This window comes from Sparus aurata, chromosome 14 (assembly GCF_900880675.1).
Source record: "Sparus aurata chromosome 14, fSpaAur1.1, whole genome shotgun sequence".
NCBI classification, from domain to species: Eukaryota; Metazoa; Chordata; class Actinopteri; order Spariformes; family Sparidae; genus Sparus; species Sparus aurata.
Window position 1 is genome coordinate 12,890,454 of NC_044200.1, and position 20,549 is coordinate 12,911,002.

The window sequence follows — 20,549 nt, forward strand, 5'->3', positions numbered from 1 at the left end:
GCCTGAGCCAAGTGGAGCATGATTCCAGGGAAAAAGTGTTGAATAAACAATATTGTGGCGAGGAGAATACCGGCTACCCCATATAAAAGCAAGGCTTTCAATCATAGCCACGGCTTGTCTGTGTATGAGTGGCTTTGACCTAATTCCATTTAGAGTAGAGAGAAACTGATGAATTAATTGGGACAGAATCGAATTATAAATGGATTCAGTGAAGAGGGTGGCTCACGCTGTGATGAGATCTAAGCCTCGGAAACCTGTTAGGGGTCCTTGTGGGTGAAATCAAGCAGGTCTGCTGAATGCTTTTCCAAAGGTTAAAGTTAAATGATGCTTTGATTTGCTTGGACAGTCTGGTCCCAAAGCCAGCAGAGATGATGCGGTTCCAGTTCATCAGTTGGACCTCATGTAGCGCGATATAGGCGGGGCCAGAGTGACTCACTAGGAGGCCGTGGGGCAAAACTGCCTAGATATGATGCAGGTGCTGCTTTAAGGTGGCCATCCTTTTAGTTTCAAATGTGATCTAGTGATGCATACTGTGTAAAAAATACATTTGCAACTCATTATATTGACACAATGCCACATGGTAAACCTGGGGTCTTTGGGACCTCTTAGCCATTGGGCAATCACCAACTTCACCTGGTTCCAACCTCGAATGTAGCCTGGCTTCAAAATGATCCACACTTTAATGTTTAGCATTGGAAGTAAAATGTGTGAACGTATATGTCTTTGGGACTGATGTATATAACATATGACTACACCCAGCAGCCAATTAGCTTAGCTTAGCATAGCATAAAGAGTAGAAACAAGGGAATAAAGCAGTCCAGATGTGACAAAACTCATCTACTATGTTCTTCACCGTTGGATAAATAACATGTAATGCACTGTTAGCTTAATCTGTGCTGGACACATTTCTTTGGGCAACCTCACGCTTGACGACAGGGAGTCACGCTCCTGCTCAGGAAATATTCCCACACTTAAACCAGACTAAAACCACAGATTGTTATTTTTATACTTCGGTTTCTCTACAATTTCCTTAAAGAATGACTACTTTTAGAGGTACTGGAGTGCAGTACCTCTAAAAGGATAAAGGATGTCTTCTCTTAATGCGAGGCTAAGCTAATTTGATGCTAGACGTAGCCTTGCATTGACTGTAGGCCTATAAACACGACATTCATATCAATATTCTCATCTAACTCTTTACAAGAAAGCAAATAAAAGACAGAGTAGGCTAGCTGTTTCCCCTTACAGTATTTAGTCTCTAGGTTGCTAGCTGTTGCCTTGTGTATGAGAGCAAAAGGCCTGTCAACCTTCTCATCTAACTCTTCAGACGAACAAGAGTAATATGTCTGAAAATGTCCGACAAGATAATACACAGTGGTCTGTCTTCCCTAAGAAGGAGTTATTCTCTAAGGGGAGATAAGCAATGGAATGAACGACACAGCTAATTAATCGGCTAAACTGTGTGAAAAAAAGGCCACCTCAATAGCATAGCTTGTGTGTATTGAGGTAAGCAGGACATCTATTATAAAGCGTCTTGTTTCAGAGTGATGGCCTGAATAGGTAGAAATGATGTAATGATATAAATTTAATGCAATATCTGGTGCAATTCTTCATTCAGAGTCATTTCTAGCATTACATCTTTATTAAGAGCTATTTACCCCTTCTAAGCAATATAATGAATGCTCTGTTGGCTTTTCCTGGAGAGATGTATGGGGTAAACAAAACTGAACCCACCTTAAGATCTCAACAGAAGTAAAGTAGGGAATTGTTGATCAAGTGAAGCAAATGAGGAAATAAAATCCCCCGGGCCTCGACTAATGGTGGCGCGTTAGCTCTTACATCAAGTAAGAAGCAACCAGTTTGTCACAGCCAATTTCCAGTTCTGATCCAGACCAACTTTTTAGCACTTTTTTCGAGGATATTCCTGCTTAATGTGCAGCTCGTGGGAAGAGCATGACATTATTACTGGCGGGGGGATGAGAGGTGCCAACTCCCTGCAGTGGGTGGAAGCAGACGCGGCAAATCAACATTTATTACTGTTGATGCAAAGAAACACCAGTAGACATTAGATCTACCTGTTGTGTTTTCTTTGTGTGTGTGTGTGTGCATAGCAGGTTGTACTGGATGTAATGTGTTCATTTAGCTGCAGATGAAACAGCAGGTGTTTGAATGATGCAACACACTTGCCCCGGGGGCTCTGCTCTCTGTCTTTTCACTGCTGTCTCCGTTTCTCTCACATTGTCTCACACAGTTCCTCTTTCTGTCTCTCCTCCCCCGTCTCCCTCTCTTCCGCCTGTGTCTCCGCCATCTCCCTCCCTCCCGACCTCCCTCCTCCTCGCTCCGTTCGTCTTTCCCCCCCATCTCCACTGCAGCAGGTAGTCCGTGAATAGCCCGAGGAGCTCGCAAAGGTTCTCCGCTGTCATTTTAGCAGCTGTTCCACTCATTGATATGCCAAGAGATGAGTGTGTGTGTGTGTAGAGGTGATTACAAACTGACAGACTTTGGGTTTTCAATTATGGGATGGCAGTGCAAATTTTGACAGGGATCTCCTGGAAAGGCTGTGCCCATGCGAGTGTGTGCGGGCAAATGAGCATGTGTGTCTTTTTGTGACTTGTTTTTTCGGTATGCTTGGCTGCGTTTTTGCCGTGCCCGCGAGTGGTTTACACATGTTTGTCAGGTGGACCGTACATCCCTGCAGCGGCTTGGTGTTCACGTCACACTGGTGCTCAGACATCCTGTCTCTGTCTCTCCCTCAACAGGCTCCACTGAAGATGTGACTTGTGGATTACAGGCTCCGAACTTCCCGACTAGATCTCTGCTGCATCGCCACCACATTGTGACGCCACCATCTCTTCGTCACGCTGCCTCTTCTGGAATATGATTCGCTCATGGGGCTCGGCTAGCTCCACCCCTGGGGTCCCTTACCCCTCCCTTTTTGACCAATAGGAAGGCGCTACTTTTCAACAGTTTTGGAATACCCTGCTGAAGCCCCTTCAAATATCGCCTTGGCCCTTGTTTGGTAATCATTCGTCGATCATGGAACCACAGTGGAACCCGACTTCCTACCCACAGTCCCCCTCTCTTATCTTCCTGCTCATGGCTACTTCCTACACTTGGATCCTTCCTGTCACCTCCCCTCAACGGATCCCAACAGATCCTGCGGCGGCGCCTGAGTACGCCCACTCCATCCGACTGGACGGGGACATCATCCTCGGCGGATTATTTCCGGTGCACTCGCGCGGGGACCGTGGCACACCATGCGGGGAGTTGAAAAAGGAAAAAGGCATCCATCGTTTGGAGGCCATGATGTTCGCCATTGACCTGATCAACAAGGACCCTGAGCTGCTGCCCAATATCACGCTGGGGGCCCGGATCTTGGATACCTGCTCCAGGGACACGTACGCACTGGAGCAGTCCCTGACTTTTGTGCAGGCCTTGATAGAGAGGGACGGTTCTGATGTCCGCTGTGCTAACGGAGACCCTCCGATCTTCACCAAGCCGGATAAAATCGTAGGTGTGATCGGAGCGGCGGCCAGCTCGGTGTCCATTATGGTGGCCAACATCTTGCGCCTGTTTAAGGTAAGATTGACTCCCATTTCTCTTTTCTCCCCTCTGCTGTCTACTGTGTGAACATCTCTGTGCATGCCATTTCCAACCTTCCCCTCACTCATCATCGCTGCTGAGATAAAGTTCAACGATGACAGCCAATTAAAATCTAGTCAGTCTTGCTAGAGTTTTCGACAGCGGCAGCAGTGCCACATCTTCCTTTAACCGATCAGGAAAGCAGCAATTTTTTTTTCAGCGTGCGCCTTTAAAAACCCTAAGTGTCATTTTATCTCTTGTGTATAAGAAATGTGTGTGCATGTGTGTGAGACGAGTGTCAAGATGTGTCAAGCGATGCTCGCAAGGAAGAGCTTTGTGTGTGTGTGTGTGTTTGTGCTTCACGGCTTAGATCATTCCTGGCTTGTGGTTGAGCCAAATAAAAATGGCTGCCAAACACGGGTATCAATTACTGCTGAAATCTGTCAACAGCCACTTCATTCACTGCAGCGTGCGTTTCTGTGTGTGCACGGGTCGGTGTGTGTGTGTGTGTCTGTGTGTGTCGTCCAAAAGGATCCCTCTCTGTGTCAGTCTGTTTTTCTAGTACATGTGTGGGCCTAATTGAGCGTCCTTATGAGTGCTCATGTGTATGCATGCAACAGCGTTCTCCTCTCGTGTGTGCGTCCTTGCTGAAGCTCTCACATCTGCGATTGGAGGATACTCATGTCTTTTTAGGTGTGTTTTTTCTATGAGAGTGTGTGTTGGCGTTGTCATCATTAGCTGAGCAGCGCTGATGGATGGTCGAATGATTATGAAATATGAGTCCAGTAATGACGCCCATGGCATTTCACACCCACATCCGTCCCACGCTCTTTTTCAGCGAGTTTGTATGTGTGTGTGTGTGAGAGTTTGTGGCCACACATTTTATGCCTCCCATTCTTGCAAAAAAATCCATACAATAGAATACGTGTGCGTGTTTGAAGGAACTTGTTAACAACCAGCTCGTGCTTTGAATGGAAGATTTGCACATTAAACAACAACAACGACTAAACATGATTTATGCCAGGATCTGTCACAGCGGCAGCACTCGAACAGGAGCGCCTCTCCGGCTCCGCGCTGCCTCGCTCTCATTTGCCTAATGCGATTTAGCGCATTGTGTGCGTCTGTTGACACGTGTGTGTGTGTTTGTTGTATGTCAGCGTGGGTGTGAATCTTGTGCGTGTCCACGATATGTATACATGTAACAGTATGTTTGGATAAGCGTGCCAACGTTTGTTTGCGCGCGTGTGTGGGAGTCTTAAGTATTTAGTGAACGTACCTATGCACGTTTGTGTGAGTGTGTGTGTGTGTGTGTGTGTTTGGGAGAGAGATGATATCAACAAGGGGCCCCTGGCAGAGGTATTATATTACACATGACTGTATCTTCCTCTGCACGGTTTAACATGAATAATGCAGCTCACATTAGGGGTCTCAAAATAGTATGGAGGACACACTGACACACACGCACACACACACACACACACACACACACACACACACACACACAAACATGCTGCAATAAATATACGTCTCGTTTAAATGGGCTAATCTGACAGTGCCAGTCACAGCGAGTCGCCCACTCAACACAAGGGGCTCGGTAAAGCAATGGGAGGGTGTGCGCGAGTGTGTGTGTCTTTTAATCTCGCGGCAGACAAAAGAGATTCAAACAACAGATTGTGTGAAAAAAAACTCCACATCCAAATCCTCAAGAAAACAGCCCTTTTCTTTTTGCTCTTTTTTTTTTTTCTTTTTCCCTCCACCACCGTGCCCAGCCGCCGAGGGAGCGGCGCGCTGACAATCACAGAAAAATCAAGTCAAACAAAAAAAAAAAGTCGTGTTGGTGTTTCTTTTGTCGCTGGTTCCTCTTTTGAAGATTATCTGTAACCGCTTCTGCTTTGTGGGATGATACGGAGTGAAGAGAGGCGATGACATAAGACATAACAAGATGAAAACTTTTGTTAATCCTCGTGGGGAAACCAGGCCGTCGCTGCGGTGGATTTCTGAGGAAATTCCAAAGGAGTTTAGCATATAAAAAGAACAGAGCAAATGAGGGTCATCCAAATGTGCCAGGATTTCAATGCTGCGTTGAAAGGAAACACAGAAATCACAGAGTTAAAGAATAGATCTGGATTATTAAAGTGTTTTTTCTTGGTTATGATAACATTATACACACCAAAGTAACGGCTGACGCCTGGGTATATTAGTCTGCTGGGGAAAGAAATAAGAATATACTGTGTATGATCAGACATCGACATTGATCATGTTTTATCCACACAAGGGGCACAAGAGGGCACGTTGTGGCCTTTTTTCATACATCAGTCCACCAGTGATCCAACCAGTTATCCAAATGGAATGGATGTTATTAATTCTTGGCAAGTGCTAAATGATTTTAACCTCTCCAGGCTTCTCTTAATGGAAAGCGAGGGGTCAAAACAAATGGGTTAGGGGTTTAAAATGTTGATCAAACCACTTAACTGAGGGGTAAAATCAAGAGAGAGTGCACATAAGATGTCAGAAAATGTATTGGATCATCTGACTGGTTGTGTTTTATTGCCCTGTGGGGCTTCTTTTTAGTGGACTTGCCGCATTCCCAGATCTGAGCAACTTGCTGAGTACAGTCCAAATAATCCTGATTGGAAATGTTGGCTGAAAGTCCAAAAATAAGAAAACAAAACAAGGGGGAAAAAAAGTCCAAGCTGGAATTAACTGTAAGAATCCCTTAAAGGTGCAATACGTAAGAATTGGCCACTGTAGCTGCCATTTGCTAGGTAGCTCAGTTAGCCGTGCAGCTAGCAGTCCAAACTGGGAGTTTGGATAACCAGGGGAGTGTTTGTGTTTCCACCACTAGCGCAGGAGCTTGAGACCGGGATGGGGCAGGGCTAGCTGGTTAACCTGCTAACTTCAGTAAATATCATTACAGTGCAATACAACTGTTATTCACATTCTGTTAACAATTTTATTACTTTTTTGAATGGTTCCAGCTAAAATCTGTACCTACTGCACCTTAATATGTTCAATATTGCAGCAGGATGAGGGTGTGTGGACCAGCAGCAGGACTGGTGTCTAGCGAGCTCATGCACAGCTCTGTTTTCAATGTCAACAATGTGCATTGTTTCTCGCCACTGTTGGGAATCGTATTAATGAGGAAACTATTGGCGGGCAGAGAGGTGCTGCTCTGGGGATTTACAAATTGTGGCTTCAACACGGAGGGCACACACCTGGAGCCCGACGCGACCCTCTCCATCACCAGCAGGCGCTCGTTTCCAGTTTGCTGCTCCTCTCAGGGAAGACACTCTTGCAGAGTAATATAGTTTTATCTCGTATTTTATCCTCATTTCTCTCTGTGAGCACTCATCCTCCGAAAGTAACCGCTTCACGCTCAAGGTATTGATTGCGTCCGTGCACGGTTGGTGTAATTACAGCGGCATTATGGATCGGGGGGCCTCGGAGAGTTTTGGTCACCTTCTCGAGCCACCTTGAAGGAAACTCAATCCACAGCCACCTGCTAATATTTGCACTGGAAAACCTAATAAACACACTCAGGTATGGATACCACAGCAGATCTAACTTCATTTTAAAAGAGCAAGACATCACATCCACGCTATTGCTAATGGGCTATCTGCGCTCGTGTGCGTGTGTGTGTGTCTGCTCTGTTATCAGGGAGGCCTCGCTCGCCATTTCAATGAAGCGAGAGGCCCATTTCACTCTGTGACACCCGCACGCTGTGCGCTGGACGCCGAAAATGAAATTCAATTCACAAATTGATAGGTGGTGGCTCTCCCCCGGTGAGTGCGAATGTGATGACTTTGCCTCGGGGGAATTTGGGAAACACAGCTATTACGCACACACAACACACACTCACACACATTCACCGGAATCTCGACCCTTCATTCAATCAGCGTCGGTTCCACTTAATTCGGCTTTTCAAACATATGCAAACTTTCGCTTTCGTCTCCGTTGAGTAGACAGCTTATAGCTGCGTCTCTGATTGTGTGTTTCGAGGCCAAGGTCAGAAGCAGTGGTTCCCACGCTCTCCCATACTGCCTCACATCATGTGCGAGCGCTCCGTGTGCCGTTCCTCAAGGGTTTGCACCTCTTACATATGTGTATTTGTGTATGCGTATGTATGAGGACGAGCCTTTACCCGATTGCTTCCATAATTCAGCCACAGCCTCCTTGCCTCTCTGTCCCTCTGGGGAATTAACTACTGCGCCGTGTGATATCTCTGATATATTAATCTGGCTGTGTATCGCCATCGCCATGATTGCTTTCCTAAGTACAGCTCCCCCTTTTCTCTCTGTTGTTTGAGGTGGATTTATGCGCAACACATTGTGTGACAAGAACATTCCCCGGCTCCCAGGTGGCCCCTCGTGACACCGAAAGAGAGCCGGTCCGCAGTGGATACATGTGCGAAACTTCCTTCTCTCTGTGTGCGCAGCATGTCTCCAAATAAAAAAAAAAAAATCACACACTGTCTGCTGTTAGGCAAATTAGCCAGAGCAAATGTTTGCTCAGACCCTCGGAACGTACAGCAGGCTGGGGCTTTTGAGAACAATCTCCTTTTGAGGCGCAGCGACACACCCGCTGAATTACAAATCAATTTGGCGCCTGGCTTCGCGAGGATGACAACAGCTGCATTAAAATGCAATTAAGAGGAAACGGAGTCGTGTTATTCAGACGCCAATTCAGACGCAATTCCTAACAGATTTGCTTTTACTCCCAAGGTCAGGCGGCATTTGGTCTGTAGTCTTGGTCCTAATCCTGCAGACCGTTTGATTGAATAATGACAGCAGAAAGGAGGGGAGGGGGAGTGTGAAGGAGACATTGAGGAATAAGACACAGCAGACCAGATTTAATGGAAGTCAGACGTAAAGGACAAAGACTCAAGAAGGCAAAAAGTCAAAAAGCGAGCGGGAGAGACGGCGGCGTCCTCTGGAGCGTACTGATGTGGTGTTGATTTCTTTTACGGCGGCATTACGCATTAAGAGAGTGACGATAATGAAGCCACTGAGCTCGCTGCACAGCGAGTGGGAGAACTCATTAGGACAAGAGCGGGTCTCTGGTTTTCTGAACGTTCCTCGCGCGCACACTGTTTCGCTCAGAATCGACTGCAGGGGGGAAATATCACGGTCGCCACAGACGGGCAGGGTCGCGATCGCCCAACCTCGACTAACGAAGGCAGACTTAATGAGCGAACGGTTAATGAGGGGAGACTTAATTGTCCTTCTGAAATTATTTATTGCTTTCATTTGTTGAGTGTTGCCTGGAGATGATTCCTTTACAAGAGCTGTATGTAAACGTGCGAACGAGGACTTAATTGGATTTGTTCGCTGCCGAACGGAGCGAATCCTTTTAAACTGGCGGCGGAAAAAAAGTGACAAGCAGGGAAAGTTGGATGAGCAGATTAAAAAAAAATTTTTTTTTTTACAGGTGCTTGAAAGATGTGTCAAAGTGAAGCTGGGCATTATTTTTAAAAACTAGCGAGTGATTCGTCAAACTCCTCCCTGGATAAGTCAAGTCAAGTCAACTTCATTCATACCTGTGTTGCCCAAAATGAGCATTAAAAGGGCTCAGGTCTCAGGTGCTGGATTCAGATAAGGTAAAAAAAAAGCCCTTAAAAAGCCTTGAAATGGGGAAAAATCCCTCTTCAGTGGCAGAGAAGACATATGTATACGCAGAAAATGTAAATGTACTATAAGTGTGTAGAAGCCGCTATTAAGTTCTAGTTCTGGCCCTATGAGGGGAAATGTTTGGGCACCGCTGATGTAAACTGTGATCAATGTCCCGGAAAAACACATGCATGGGGGTTAAAATTGAAACATTGGTACATTCATGTGAGGCTGCTGCTCTTTGGGGCAGCGTATTACCGATCCGCCATGTACAAACAAACACACACACACGATCACAACATATAAACACATGTGTGCGTGAACTTGCGCCCTTTTGATCGAATACCGAGGGGAAAGTAATTTAAACTTTAATCAAGCTCCCTGATGAGGAACAAGAGGTCACTGGAAACACGTCTGATGAACCTGCCGACCGTGTTACGCGTTGACGTGCGGATTCACTTGACCGCGAGCGTGTGTGGAAAGGGGGTGAAGGGGGTTTCCCGTGAGGCGTTAATTGAATGTTTTGCAAGAGAGGTGGAAGAGAGTAACGGAGATACAAAGTGTCTGGTGGGTCCTATCTGCATGTGTGCACTCATGGTGAGAGGACCAGTGTGTAGAGCATTAAAGTGGAATGAGATCCTATCGCTCCTCTGCCTTTCATCAGGTCTGTGGCTGAATAGGAGCTCAGATAAGGGGACAAGTGAAGCCATTACACACAGGCGACGGTTTCACACATGGCAGCTGGATAGCGGGCGGCCGATTTGACTCGTCATCACGCCTGTGTCACGCAACACTCCAACATTTCCACTACGCAGCTCCAACTCCAACATTCTTACCTTGCATTACTCCGTAAACACCCTGTTAGTATTTGGGAGTTCTGTGAGATGCTAATGCTAACCGCTCAGCCAACACCCACATTTAATTTTAATTGAGATGTGATGCTGTGCTAGTGTGCCAGCGCGCACGATAACGAGACGCTGGCAATGTAAGTGGTGTTGTTTACACCTCTGTTTCACTAAAAGCAAACGTATCCGCTGTGAGGAAGCGCTCCCGGCTACAGCAGGAGCGGCACTAAAACTTAGATAATTAAGAAAAGTAATACATTTAGATGGCTTTCACCCTGTGTGTTTCCTTTGTCATGCAAACGGCGCGCCTGCTTCTCTGAAAGGCTACCGCGGTTCAGACATTCGGTGAAACTCAACTCGTCGCTCCAACATGACTTTATGTTGTAACTCCGATCTCCCTGATGATATGTTTTCAGCACGCCTGATTTCACCGCTTGCTTTTGGAAGACAGCGTACGTGTGTGGGGATGATGCGGCGGTAATGGATTCTCTCATTCGAAATGAATGAACCCGACGAGGAGGGAGAAATGAGATCGAGGGAGGACCGGCAGAGTGGAAACTGGGCTCCGGAGCGCAAAATGAGATGTTTGGCAGTTTACGAAACCAAAGCAGCTGCCTGAACTCAGTCGCTGTCACTTAAGTTAAAACTTGAAAGTCGTTATTCAAGGCTACCTATTTTACCTTAAAATCATTGATCAGTACGCTTACTTGTTATAGGGAGAACGGTGCATCTGTTAATCCGAACATCTTCGGCGACGATCTCCCACAAAACGCTTTACGGCTCTACATCACACACCAACAACTATGTCGGTGAAAATTGATACATTTTGGTTAGAAAATGGCTCCCTGTGATTTCTCCCGATGGACAGATAGCTTTACTTGTTACTTAAGTAAACACAGTAGCTGTCATTAGCTTGTTAGCTCTGTTAAGAGCTTTTCTTCGCTGCTTAGAGCTATCCTCGATTTTTTGTTTAAAAAATGGTTCCGTTCCCTCCACTTCACAGCACAGAGGCCTTGTGTCCGCCCCTCTTGCACCGAGTAAGTACAAAAAAGCTTCTCAGCCTACGCCTGATGCCACGCAGAATTCAAACAGCGTGCACGCCTACCTGGACCACACGGCTTATACAAAGAGAGAACAGCAACAGGTCTCAGGGAGTGCTTTAAGACGGGGATGTGATAAATGTCATCCAGGATTACACAAATTCATACTGTGAGCATTACTGTCCATGCTGGCAACTGATTTGGCAACTAGGAAAGCAACCATGGCTTGTTTGTGGTCAGGTGTCAGCGTTCAGCTGTCAATGGTTACAAGGTTTTTCTCACTTTTAAACATTTTTCCCAATCGAGTGTTCCTTTTTTTTGGTATTTTTAAATGTTTTTGTATTCCATCACAATGGAATGGAGCGAAGGTATACAATCCTAACTCTCTCAGTCAAATGATTCTTAGTCCTGCTTCATATGTCATTTCTTTAATGACTTGCCTGATGTTGCTTCTGCACAGCACCACTGATAAAACCAGTGCTCAGTGAAAAACCACAGCTGACCCCAGTCCGCCCACTGTGGTTTATGGCTAAAATGTGCATAGCTCACAGGTGCGTGGAAGACCTGTTTACAGCATGTGCGTGTTACTTGTTTCTTTTTATTCCATTTGATTGACATGACAGCGAGGACGGGCCAGCATCTCAAAACACGAACCCGTGATCACGTAATGAGTAAACCAGCGTGTGTCATATTTCCTCAGTGAGGGTGCCGCGTGTCTTATGAAACTATTTGGGTCACCTTTCAGTCACACACACACACACACACACACACACGCACACACACACACACACACACACACACACACAGACATTATGCAGCTATGCAGGTGTGACATTTGGTGGCAGTCTGAAAAGGACTTCGGAAGGTGTCCAAAATGGGAAAACAGAGATTCTCTTGAATCTGTTACTGCCAGTCCCAAAGTGTTGACTCGCTGTTGTGTCTGCTTGATGCGTCTGTCTGTTAAAAAGAGACCAAATGTTCCTGTTGGATGTTACGACGTTTGTTATGATTGGAACAACAAGAATCCAGTCTGTGCTGGCAGCTGCTCCTCGATCTGCTTTTGTTGTCGCAAATTATCCGAGTGCTCGCTCGCTGGTTGCCACTGCAATCGATCTGAGCGGCTGCTGAACAATCTTTGTGGGCTTATTGTTGCGACCATCAGTGGCAGAATGAACACTTGGGTGGTAAATTCAGCACAGTGCTGTGGAGCCTTATGGGTGCAGACAATGTTCAGTATTGTAATTTTTTATTTATTCATTATATATATTTTTAAATCAGCTTAAGTGATATATATACAGGTTCTAAACTTGTAAAACATCTTGAAAGTTGAAAAGCGAAAGTCCCCAACACCGGAGCTCCTCACTCCCGAAGAAAACAAGTGCCTGAAACGCCTCCTCAGTGGCCTTAAATTCTGTCACTTCTTGACATCACACTCGATCATCATGTGACACATTCGCATAACTTCTGCCTATTATCCCTGTAGAAGTGAAGCTTACTGGAAGATGAAAACACAACAGAGCTGACCGGAGACACAGTGAGCGGTGCTAGCTCAGGCATGTCTGAGCTGTCCAATCAGAGGAGACTGGGTATTTGGAAAGGGGGGGGCCTTATATAGACAGGAGCTAAAACAGCGTTTTAGATGGAGGGGGGAATACGGTGATGTTTTTTGAGCATTAAAGCATGTAAACCTATAGTATTAGATCAAGATGAAATTATGAACCTGAAAATGGGCATAATGTGTCTCTTTTAAAGGTAAATAAAATGTAATCAGAAGAGAGATCTTTTATTTGACTGAGTGTGTATGTCTAAACTAAATAAACAAACAATTTAAGTTTTCATGACTGAATAAACTGAATAAACAAACTGACCTTAAAGGACAACACAGTTTCATACTGTTTCACTTCGTTTATATGTGGCGAACCCTGCCACCTTTCCATCATCAGACAGTGTTCTGGGGACCTCATGTTCCTCTGAGAACAGCTTGTCCGTTCAGTAATGGAAAAAAATACTTCTGATTACATAGCAATACCTCATTAATATTGTAAACACTGAAATTCTGAGATTGAATTTCTTCTCCTAAACTACACAGCGCCCCTTAAAGTACGCTTTTCTACTTCAAAAGGAAAATGCAGTCAGAGATTTAATTGCGATTCCCAGTGAAATTCTTTTAAAATTGAATGACACACGAGTCATAAATTTCTCAAGTCTGTTACTGGGGCGTAGACAGGAATTGGACATGAAAAAATACACGCATTTGCATTTGAATACATTTTTAATATTTGGGAGACACAAGCGCTTCATTAAGTCTGCCTCATCTTTTCAGAGCGTCGGGGCTGTAGAAGACGAGGGAACTAGTTAAAACAAGAGCACCCCGAGTAGTTCAAAGATTTTTAAAACACACTCCAAATACATAGTATCTTTGATAAATGCCAACTGAAAGTAGGACAAGATACGGAGAGGAAATGAGACTTCGGGGGGGGGGTGGGCAAGCAAAATGGGATTCGGACCACTTTCTGAGGAGGTGCAAAGTGGCTGTTGGCGTAGACTGGAGCCGAAACGCGGCGGATAATATCATGTGTGCGTTTGATGTGGATCAGCGAACATCGGCATGAAGAAGGTCCATGATGTTTGGCGAAATGAAAGTAGTGAGAAAGTGGTGTGCCGCACGCTTCTGACTCTTCTTCTCCTTCTTTCACGATACAGATTCCCCTTTTGATCCGTTTTCGCTCCATTATCTTGTTTTCTTTCATCCGCTCTTTTCCATTTTTTGCCTCTCCTTCCCTCCCATCTCCTTAAAGAGGAGGCTGAGGCCAGTAAAAAAAAAAAGAACGGGGTAGAAAAAAGGAAGCAGGGGTAGTAAAGGTGATAGATAAGGAGAGGGATGGTAGTGAAACGGTAATCGCCAGAGGAAAAAAAAGAGCAGCGGAGGACTCGAGGGAGAAAGACGGGTCGCGGGAGGCGTTTTTACATCTCGCAGCGATGTTGCATTAGATCAGAGCGAGCAGGTGGGAGGAAGAAGGATAAGGGAAGGGAAAAAAAACCCCCAAAAAAAAGAGGTTAAGTGTTTTTTTTTCCTCACATCCCTGCTTTCCCGCTCTCGGCGTGCCTCAATCTATTTCTCTTCTCCTTCCTCCCGCTTTTTCTGATGCGCGCGCCATCTCCTGCGGCCGTGTTAATAGCAGCGGGGTATTATTTATGAAAGGGGAAGAGGCGAGAAGACATGGAAAGAACATTAGCAGAAAAGAAGAAAAGCGGGTGTCCTGCCGCAGAAAGCGATATCTTTGAGGGGGGAGACGCTGACGGGATGCGTGCACGCTTGTTTGTGTGTGTGTGTGTGTGTTTGTGTGTGTGTGTTTTTAAAATAGATGTCCTCCTTTTGAGATCTATGTAGAACATGACATATGCTAGATATGGCACTCGCTCCGTCTTCTTTATCACACACACACACACACATCAGTATTTCTATCCCTGCTATGTGTTCGCCCTATTCAAACTGAGGCGATCAATGGTGATTGATTTATTGATTGGCGGAGAATAAAATGGGAAATAGGAGCTTTGTTTATGGCCTAATGGCTTGTGATTGTCTTTGTGTTGGCGTCTGTTGGCCTGAAGAGTGTGTGTGTGTGTGTGAGAGAGAGAGAGAGAGAGAGAGCATTATTTGCAGGGTTTTGGCAATTACCCCCCCTAAGCTGGAGGTCAAGGAGGAGAGAGAGGGAAAATGTTTCGTTCTTTTTTCCCCCTTAATCCGCATTCATAGCCTGCCAGGAGTCGTCTCTCTCCCTCTTTCAATGCTTCCTCTCCTCTCCTCTCCTCTCCTCTCATCCACTCGCAGATCATAGAGTCATTTCTGCTGTGATAGCCTGAAGGAGTTGTAAATTCCCCGACTCGCGGTATTATTGCCATTTTCTGTACAAAAACATGTAATTGATTGGATTTATTACCCACTTGGACTACCCAAACTGTATTTTATCTTCTCACCAATCCTTCATTTAACCGTAAAGTAGCCTATTATTAGCCCGTGGCACTCAAGTTTTATACATGTGAATAAGATTGCATATTGTGTTGTCTTTTTGTCACATTTCGGAGACGGCTGTGAGTTTTTCTGCGTTCACAGACGAGCAAGAAGCAGTGTTTTCTGCTGCTAAGGGTCTCTCAACCAAGAGAAAACAAAAGCCACAAGTGGCGTTGGACCATGGGGGCTGTCGCTTTGATCGTTAAACAACCACCATCGTAGATGAATATCTGTGCGACCATGTTTTACTCACATTGTGTTCAGTCGCTACAGCGAATGAAAAGCAACTACCTCGATTGAAATGATTTCTCTGGGTTTGAACCTTGACGGAAACATTTGGTATAATCTAAGACTAAAACTCACCTTAAAAACATGCAGAATTATACCATAGTGTTTTTCCTTTGTACGTGGCCGGATGAGAGTTTTTCCCACGTCGAAGAGAGGTCACGGTTCTACTGTGGGTGATTAACGAGTGATCGCCGACTGATTGGGCAACGCTGCAGCACATTATTGAATCAGCGCTCCTCCACTTCCAAAAACAGAGCGCAGCAGTGTTTCTGTTGGCGAAAGCCACCCACATCTGCACACAAAAGTTGAACAAGATGCGAACTCTAACTTGTGAGTTCACTGGAGCCGGCTGGGGATCGCGCTGAAACACGAACCAAATGCCCGAAGATGATAAAAGTGTGATGCAACTGTACCTCTACTCTCTGGTGCTCTTTCCCTCCTTTTTGCTCTACTCCCTCTTTTCACACGCTTCCTTAGCTCTTTGCTCCCTCTCTCTGCCCTCGTCGCCCTTAGCCGGTGGCGCTGCCTCCCCCGAAGGTAAGGCAGCACTAAACGGCCTCGACGCAGTGTCCCCATGTATTTTTAATGGCCGACGCCCGTCACGCTGGAATCTCGCCGTGAATTATGCATAGGGGATGAGTGAGGGGAAAGAAGAGAGGGAATCCGAGCAAGGGAGGACAGAGACGGACGGTACGGAACAGGACAAGAAGGATAAAAGACGTCGGGGGACGGGGAGATCACTGAATGAGATGCGTGTTTTGGAATAATCGCGGCTCCGACAGAGGAGAGGAGAGCGCCACCTCTCACCTCCCCTCCGACAAGCCCTCATTTGTATCTCCCTCCGACCCTGGAATCAAACTTCACCTCCACACCCCTCCATCTCTCCCTCTCTTCCTCTCCGTGGCTCCCTTTCCCTCTCTGTCTCGCTATTTCATCACCTCTTCCCCTCCCCTCTGTCACTTTCTCTCTCTTTTACATCCCTTGCTCCCTCCTTTCTTTGGCAAACTTTACACTCCTCGCAGCACTCAACCCTCTCTCTCATGCTTTTCATCTCTTCGCCTCTTTCCCTCTCCCTTTTCACCTCCTAAAAAATGATCGGCAAAGTGCCGGAGAGAATGAAGGATGGAGGGGACAAGTGAAGCACTGGAGTGGTAATGGACACTGGACGATAGCTCACCAGGCAAGCTCGCTATGAGATAATGGAGCTGATCGGTGACTTGGCTATTCCTTAGCCTTTTATTACCCTCCCTCCCTCTGTTATGTAAAGTAGCTTGAACATGTGTTTGTGTGTGTGTGTGTGTGTGTGTGTGTGTGTGTGTGCGCGTGCAAACAGGACGACTATGCGTGTGTTTCCGATGAACACAACAGAAGCCATTAAAGTGCAGTTCGTCTCCAAGCCTCGGCAGCCATTTACACAGCGCCGTTATTTTATGTCCGTTCATATTAGTTTTTATTAAGACAATATATACTCTCACACGCTCCGCTGCTTTATCAATAGTAGCGGATGTATATGATGGAACACAGTACGTCAGCCCGTGGAATAAAAACTGCAGTCATTGTTCAACTCTCCCCAAGTTTGCAAGAAAAAAAGCAAACTCGCAGCGAAGTTAACCCCCGCACTTCTGCTGCGCTCCTCTCGCTTCCCCCGTCGCTCTTAATGAGGCTGTCTTTTTTTTTTTTTTTTTTTACAAATCCCGAAAAAGCCTCAAGTCTGTTTTTCCCGAGCAGCACAATCCAACAGTTTTGTAGGTGAATTATTGCACTCCGAGTCCAAAAGTTCACACGTTTAGCTCATTATTCCCTCTCTGACACTTCGCTCCCTGACGAATGGATCCACAGCTCGAGGATGCAGCTACAGCGCACATTTTTTTTTTTCTTGTCATGTCATGGACAGTCTTTTGTGGTTTTAAAGGTAAAATCAGTTCAGTCTTAAAGGCCTGGTGTGTAGGATTTAGTGGAATCTAGCGGCGCGGCTGCACATCGAACGTATCAAGGGAACGTCCCTCGCTTTATCCTTCCCTACCCGTTTGGTATGTCCGCTATGGGCTACAGTAGAAACATGGCAGTGAAATATGGGGGCCTGGAAGAGGGTCTGCTCCCTCTCTGGATGTACAAGTCTCCGTCTAATGACATGAGCCTTCTGGTGATCTACTGTAATGATAGTGATTAATCCTAATCACAGGCATAGTTTGGCTTAAGAACAACACATAAAAATAAACTTTTTCTGAATTCTTTTTCAAAATAAAAGCCTGATGAACCTTGCATGCTGTCAAAAACGTAAATATCTTAGGTGGGTCACACCTCTCATCAGATTGAATTTGAGTGGATGTTTGCAGGGAATTAAATATATTAGCTCAAGAGACGACATGTCGTAGGGCCAGCGTAAGTCAAAGCCGCACACTGAGATGTCAGAAGCACTTTAATGAAAAACTTTTGAAGATTCGATGAATCAGGACGATATTTTTTTCCTTGCTTAAAAATAAACAGCTGCAGAACACGTAAATGAGAAACTACAGGGCTGTATATCTTTTTTGCATATAGCACCGGTGCTGCAGAGGTTGAGACAATTGAAATTCTGTGTTGGGGAGCTGAAAAACTTGAAATTGTACTGAAAATCTGTTTTCTTATGTGTTCTTATTACTTAATCACACAGCATGGCAGCGGGAGAGTTTAGCACGTCTTTATATATGAAACGTCTTTATTTCATACACTAGGCGCCGTTCTCCCGCTGTATTTCGTTTCCCCAGCTGTCGACAGCATCCAGGTGCCGTCTCACTTTCACACCTCCGTCCCCCAAAACAAGCACGGAAAAACCTTCAAACAAGCGGCTCCTCCGTCTCGCGCGCGGTGTTTTATCGCACGTCTGCTTCCGCGGGAACTTCATTCATGACACAGGTGGCATTTAGCTTAGCAAGTTTGACATACCTGTGTCACACTGTGGACTAATTAACAGACTGATTAAGGCAGAGGAGCGGTGCTGTGTCTCTTAGTGTTAAAGCACTACTGGCAATAAAAGTGACGCAGCGAACGGTATCGGCTAAAATTATATCTCAGTCGAAAATATACTGATACATCTGAAAAGATTCGATATACAGCCCAGTCCGAAATGCACAGTGCTTTTGTCGTGCATTGTGGGAATATGTGAGTCCAGTTTATGGACCACCAGTCCACCTGCTGGCATGTTTCTGATTTTCATTCCTTGAGGTTTCATTGATTTGCACTGGTTTCATTACTGTAAAATAGTAACTGATTAAAATAAATAAATAAAGAAGGCCTGTGCCACCTTATGCGAGCGAAAAAACAAAAGCTTCGGAGAGTTATCAGTCAATCAGATAAAGTGAAAACACCTGTCGGGACGAGCCGCAGTGGCCCTCCAGGTTGTCGGTTAATTAGGGGGTGCCGGCAGGCTTGAAATCCCTTGTTTTTAATTTGGTGTTAAAGCTGCACTCCTGCTTACCGTGGAGTGACGGAAAGTCCCATGCTGGAGGAGTGCAGCACTTGTATTACGTCTATGATGGTGGCGCCTGCTCTGACAATAGTTTGATAGCCGCAACAGTTGCTGTAAAAAGCACACTGTATATTACTAGTTAGCACAAGTAGCCCCACAAGTTCTCATGCCGCTGTCATGATTCAGTGTCTCGTTCTTGCAATTTTTAATGTCTTTTAAATGAAATGTTTATGTCTTTTAATGTAATTTGTGTGTGCCTGTAAAGCACTTTGAGTTGCCTTGTGTCTGAATTGTGCTATGCAAATAAACTTGCCTTGCCTTGTGTGCCCTGTTTTATTTTGATATTACGCCCTCACGATTTGCTTCTGTGTATTTTTCCCTCCTTTCAGTGATTTTTCGCTTCTTCTCCTCAGCTGTCCTTTTCTCTCCTTACTCCACCCGGTCCTCATCCCCTCGTTAGTGTTGTCTTTGTTCTCCTTCATGTCATGTCAGTTTGTTCCGTCTTCCTCCGTGATGCCACCCTGCATTCTCCCCCAGTATCTTCTCCAGTGTCCCCTCCCGGTGGTAGTTTTTCCAATGTTCGAGTTTTCCCTGATTTGCACTTTGCTTCTGCCCCTATTTGGTTGTTACTTACTTACGGTTTTCCTCGATATCTTGGCTTGGTTGTATCATTTGGCTTTAACTACAACAGCTCGCTTTTTGTTCCCCTCTCAATCCTGCCTCCCATGTGTTGTCTGCATTTGGGTCCTCGCCTTGTTTAACGGCTTATCGTAACGAGCCATCAGTGTTTACTTCCGTCATCACCGCTGTCTGTCTCTGTCTTTGTCGGTCTGTCTGTCTGCTGTGACTCACGCTGAATCGCACACACACACGCGCAGCCTGACTCGCTGTTGACTCCCCCCTCCAGTTTCGACGTGGCTTTGAGTGCCCGAGATAAATTCGAAGGGTTACCCGATGAAAGGAACCTCGAGGCCTTGGTATTTTGGTATATTTGTGATATTTCGGCGCAACGTCTGTGCTAATTAGGGTGACATTTAGGAGCGCTTTGATGTTTTTTCCTTTCCCGTCGGTCAGGGGAGCACCGAGGGACACACAGAGACAAAAAGAAATGCTCCGAAATGTCTGCCAGTCGTTTCGGTGACTTTTACTGGCCTGACTGCTGAACGCTGAGCCGGTGATTAATCAGTGATTTTGCATGATTGATGGCGCAGTGTTTTGACAATAGAAAATATTAAAGAGCCCATGAATGTTCCCTCTGTCAGCCAAGTCAGTTAATCTAATGCAATCTGCTGGGAGACATTAGCGAAAACACCTGCTGCTGCTTTTTCTGATTTGTTTTTTCTCATCTGAACTGGATGAGCTCAAGACCTTTAATATCCAAAACCAAAGACGCATTACGCACCGGCAAACATCCCCAGTGTCAACTATCGATGTGGAGAATCTCACAACGGTGATTGCAAATCAAATTAAAGCAAAATTATAGTGCCAGGAGAGCGTTTAGCTGCTTCATTTGACCTTCTGTAATTAATTGTAATTTGCACTATTGGTTCACACCGGGCTGTGTGCAGGAGAGGGGAGGAAATCACATGGCAGGAGGAGAGTACAGTGTGAAGAGAAAGGAGGAAAGGAATAGAAGTGGAGAACCAGTGTAGGAAGACGGAAAACAGACCCCTCCTAATTAGGTGACGCCTCCACCCAAATATCCATGTTTACTGGACGAAGCCGGACTGC

General features: G+C 45.7%; 1 protein-coding gene across 5 annotated transcripts in view; it reads left to right on the plus strand.

The window, feature by feature from the left end:
* The window catches only part of grm8a (glutamate receptor, metabotropic 8a), a 254,862-nt gene that overhangs the window by 2,538 nt on the left and 231,775 nt on the right, over nucleotides 1-20,549 (plus strand). For all 5 annotated transcript variants that reach the window (XM_030440168.1, XM_030440167.1, XM_030440171.1 and 2 more), the window contains exon 2: nucleotides 2,757-3,576. In XM_030440168.1, the coding sequence (XP_030296028.1) occupies nucleotides 3,034-3,576 (543 nt within the window). In that variant the 5' untranslated portion in view covers nucleotides 2,757-3,033. The remainder of the gene's footprint in view (nucleotides 1-2,756; nucleotides 3,577-20,549) is intronic.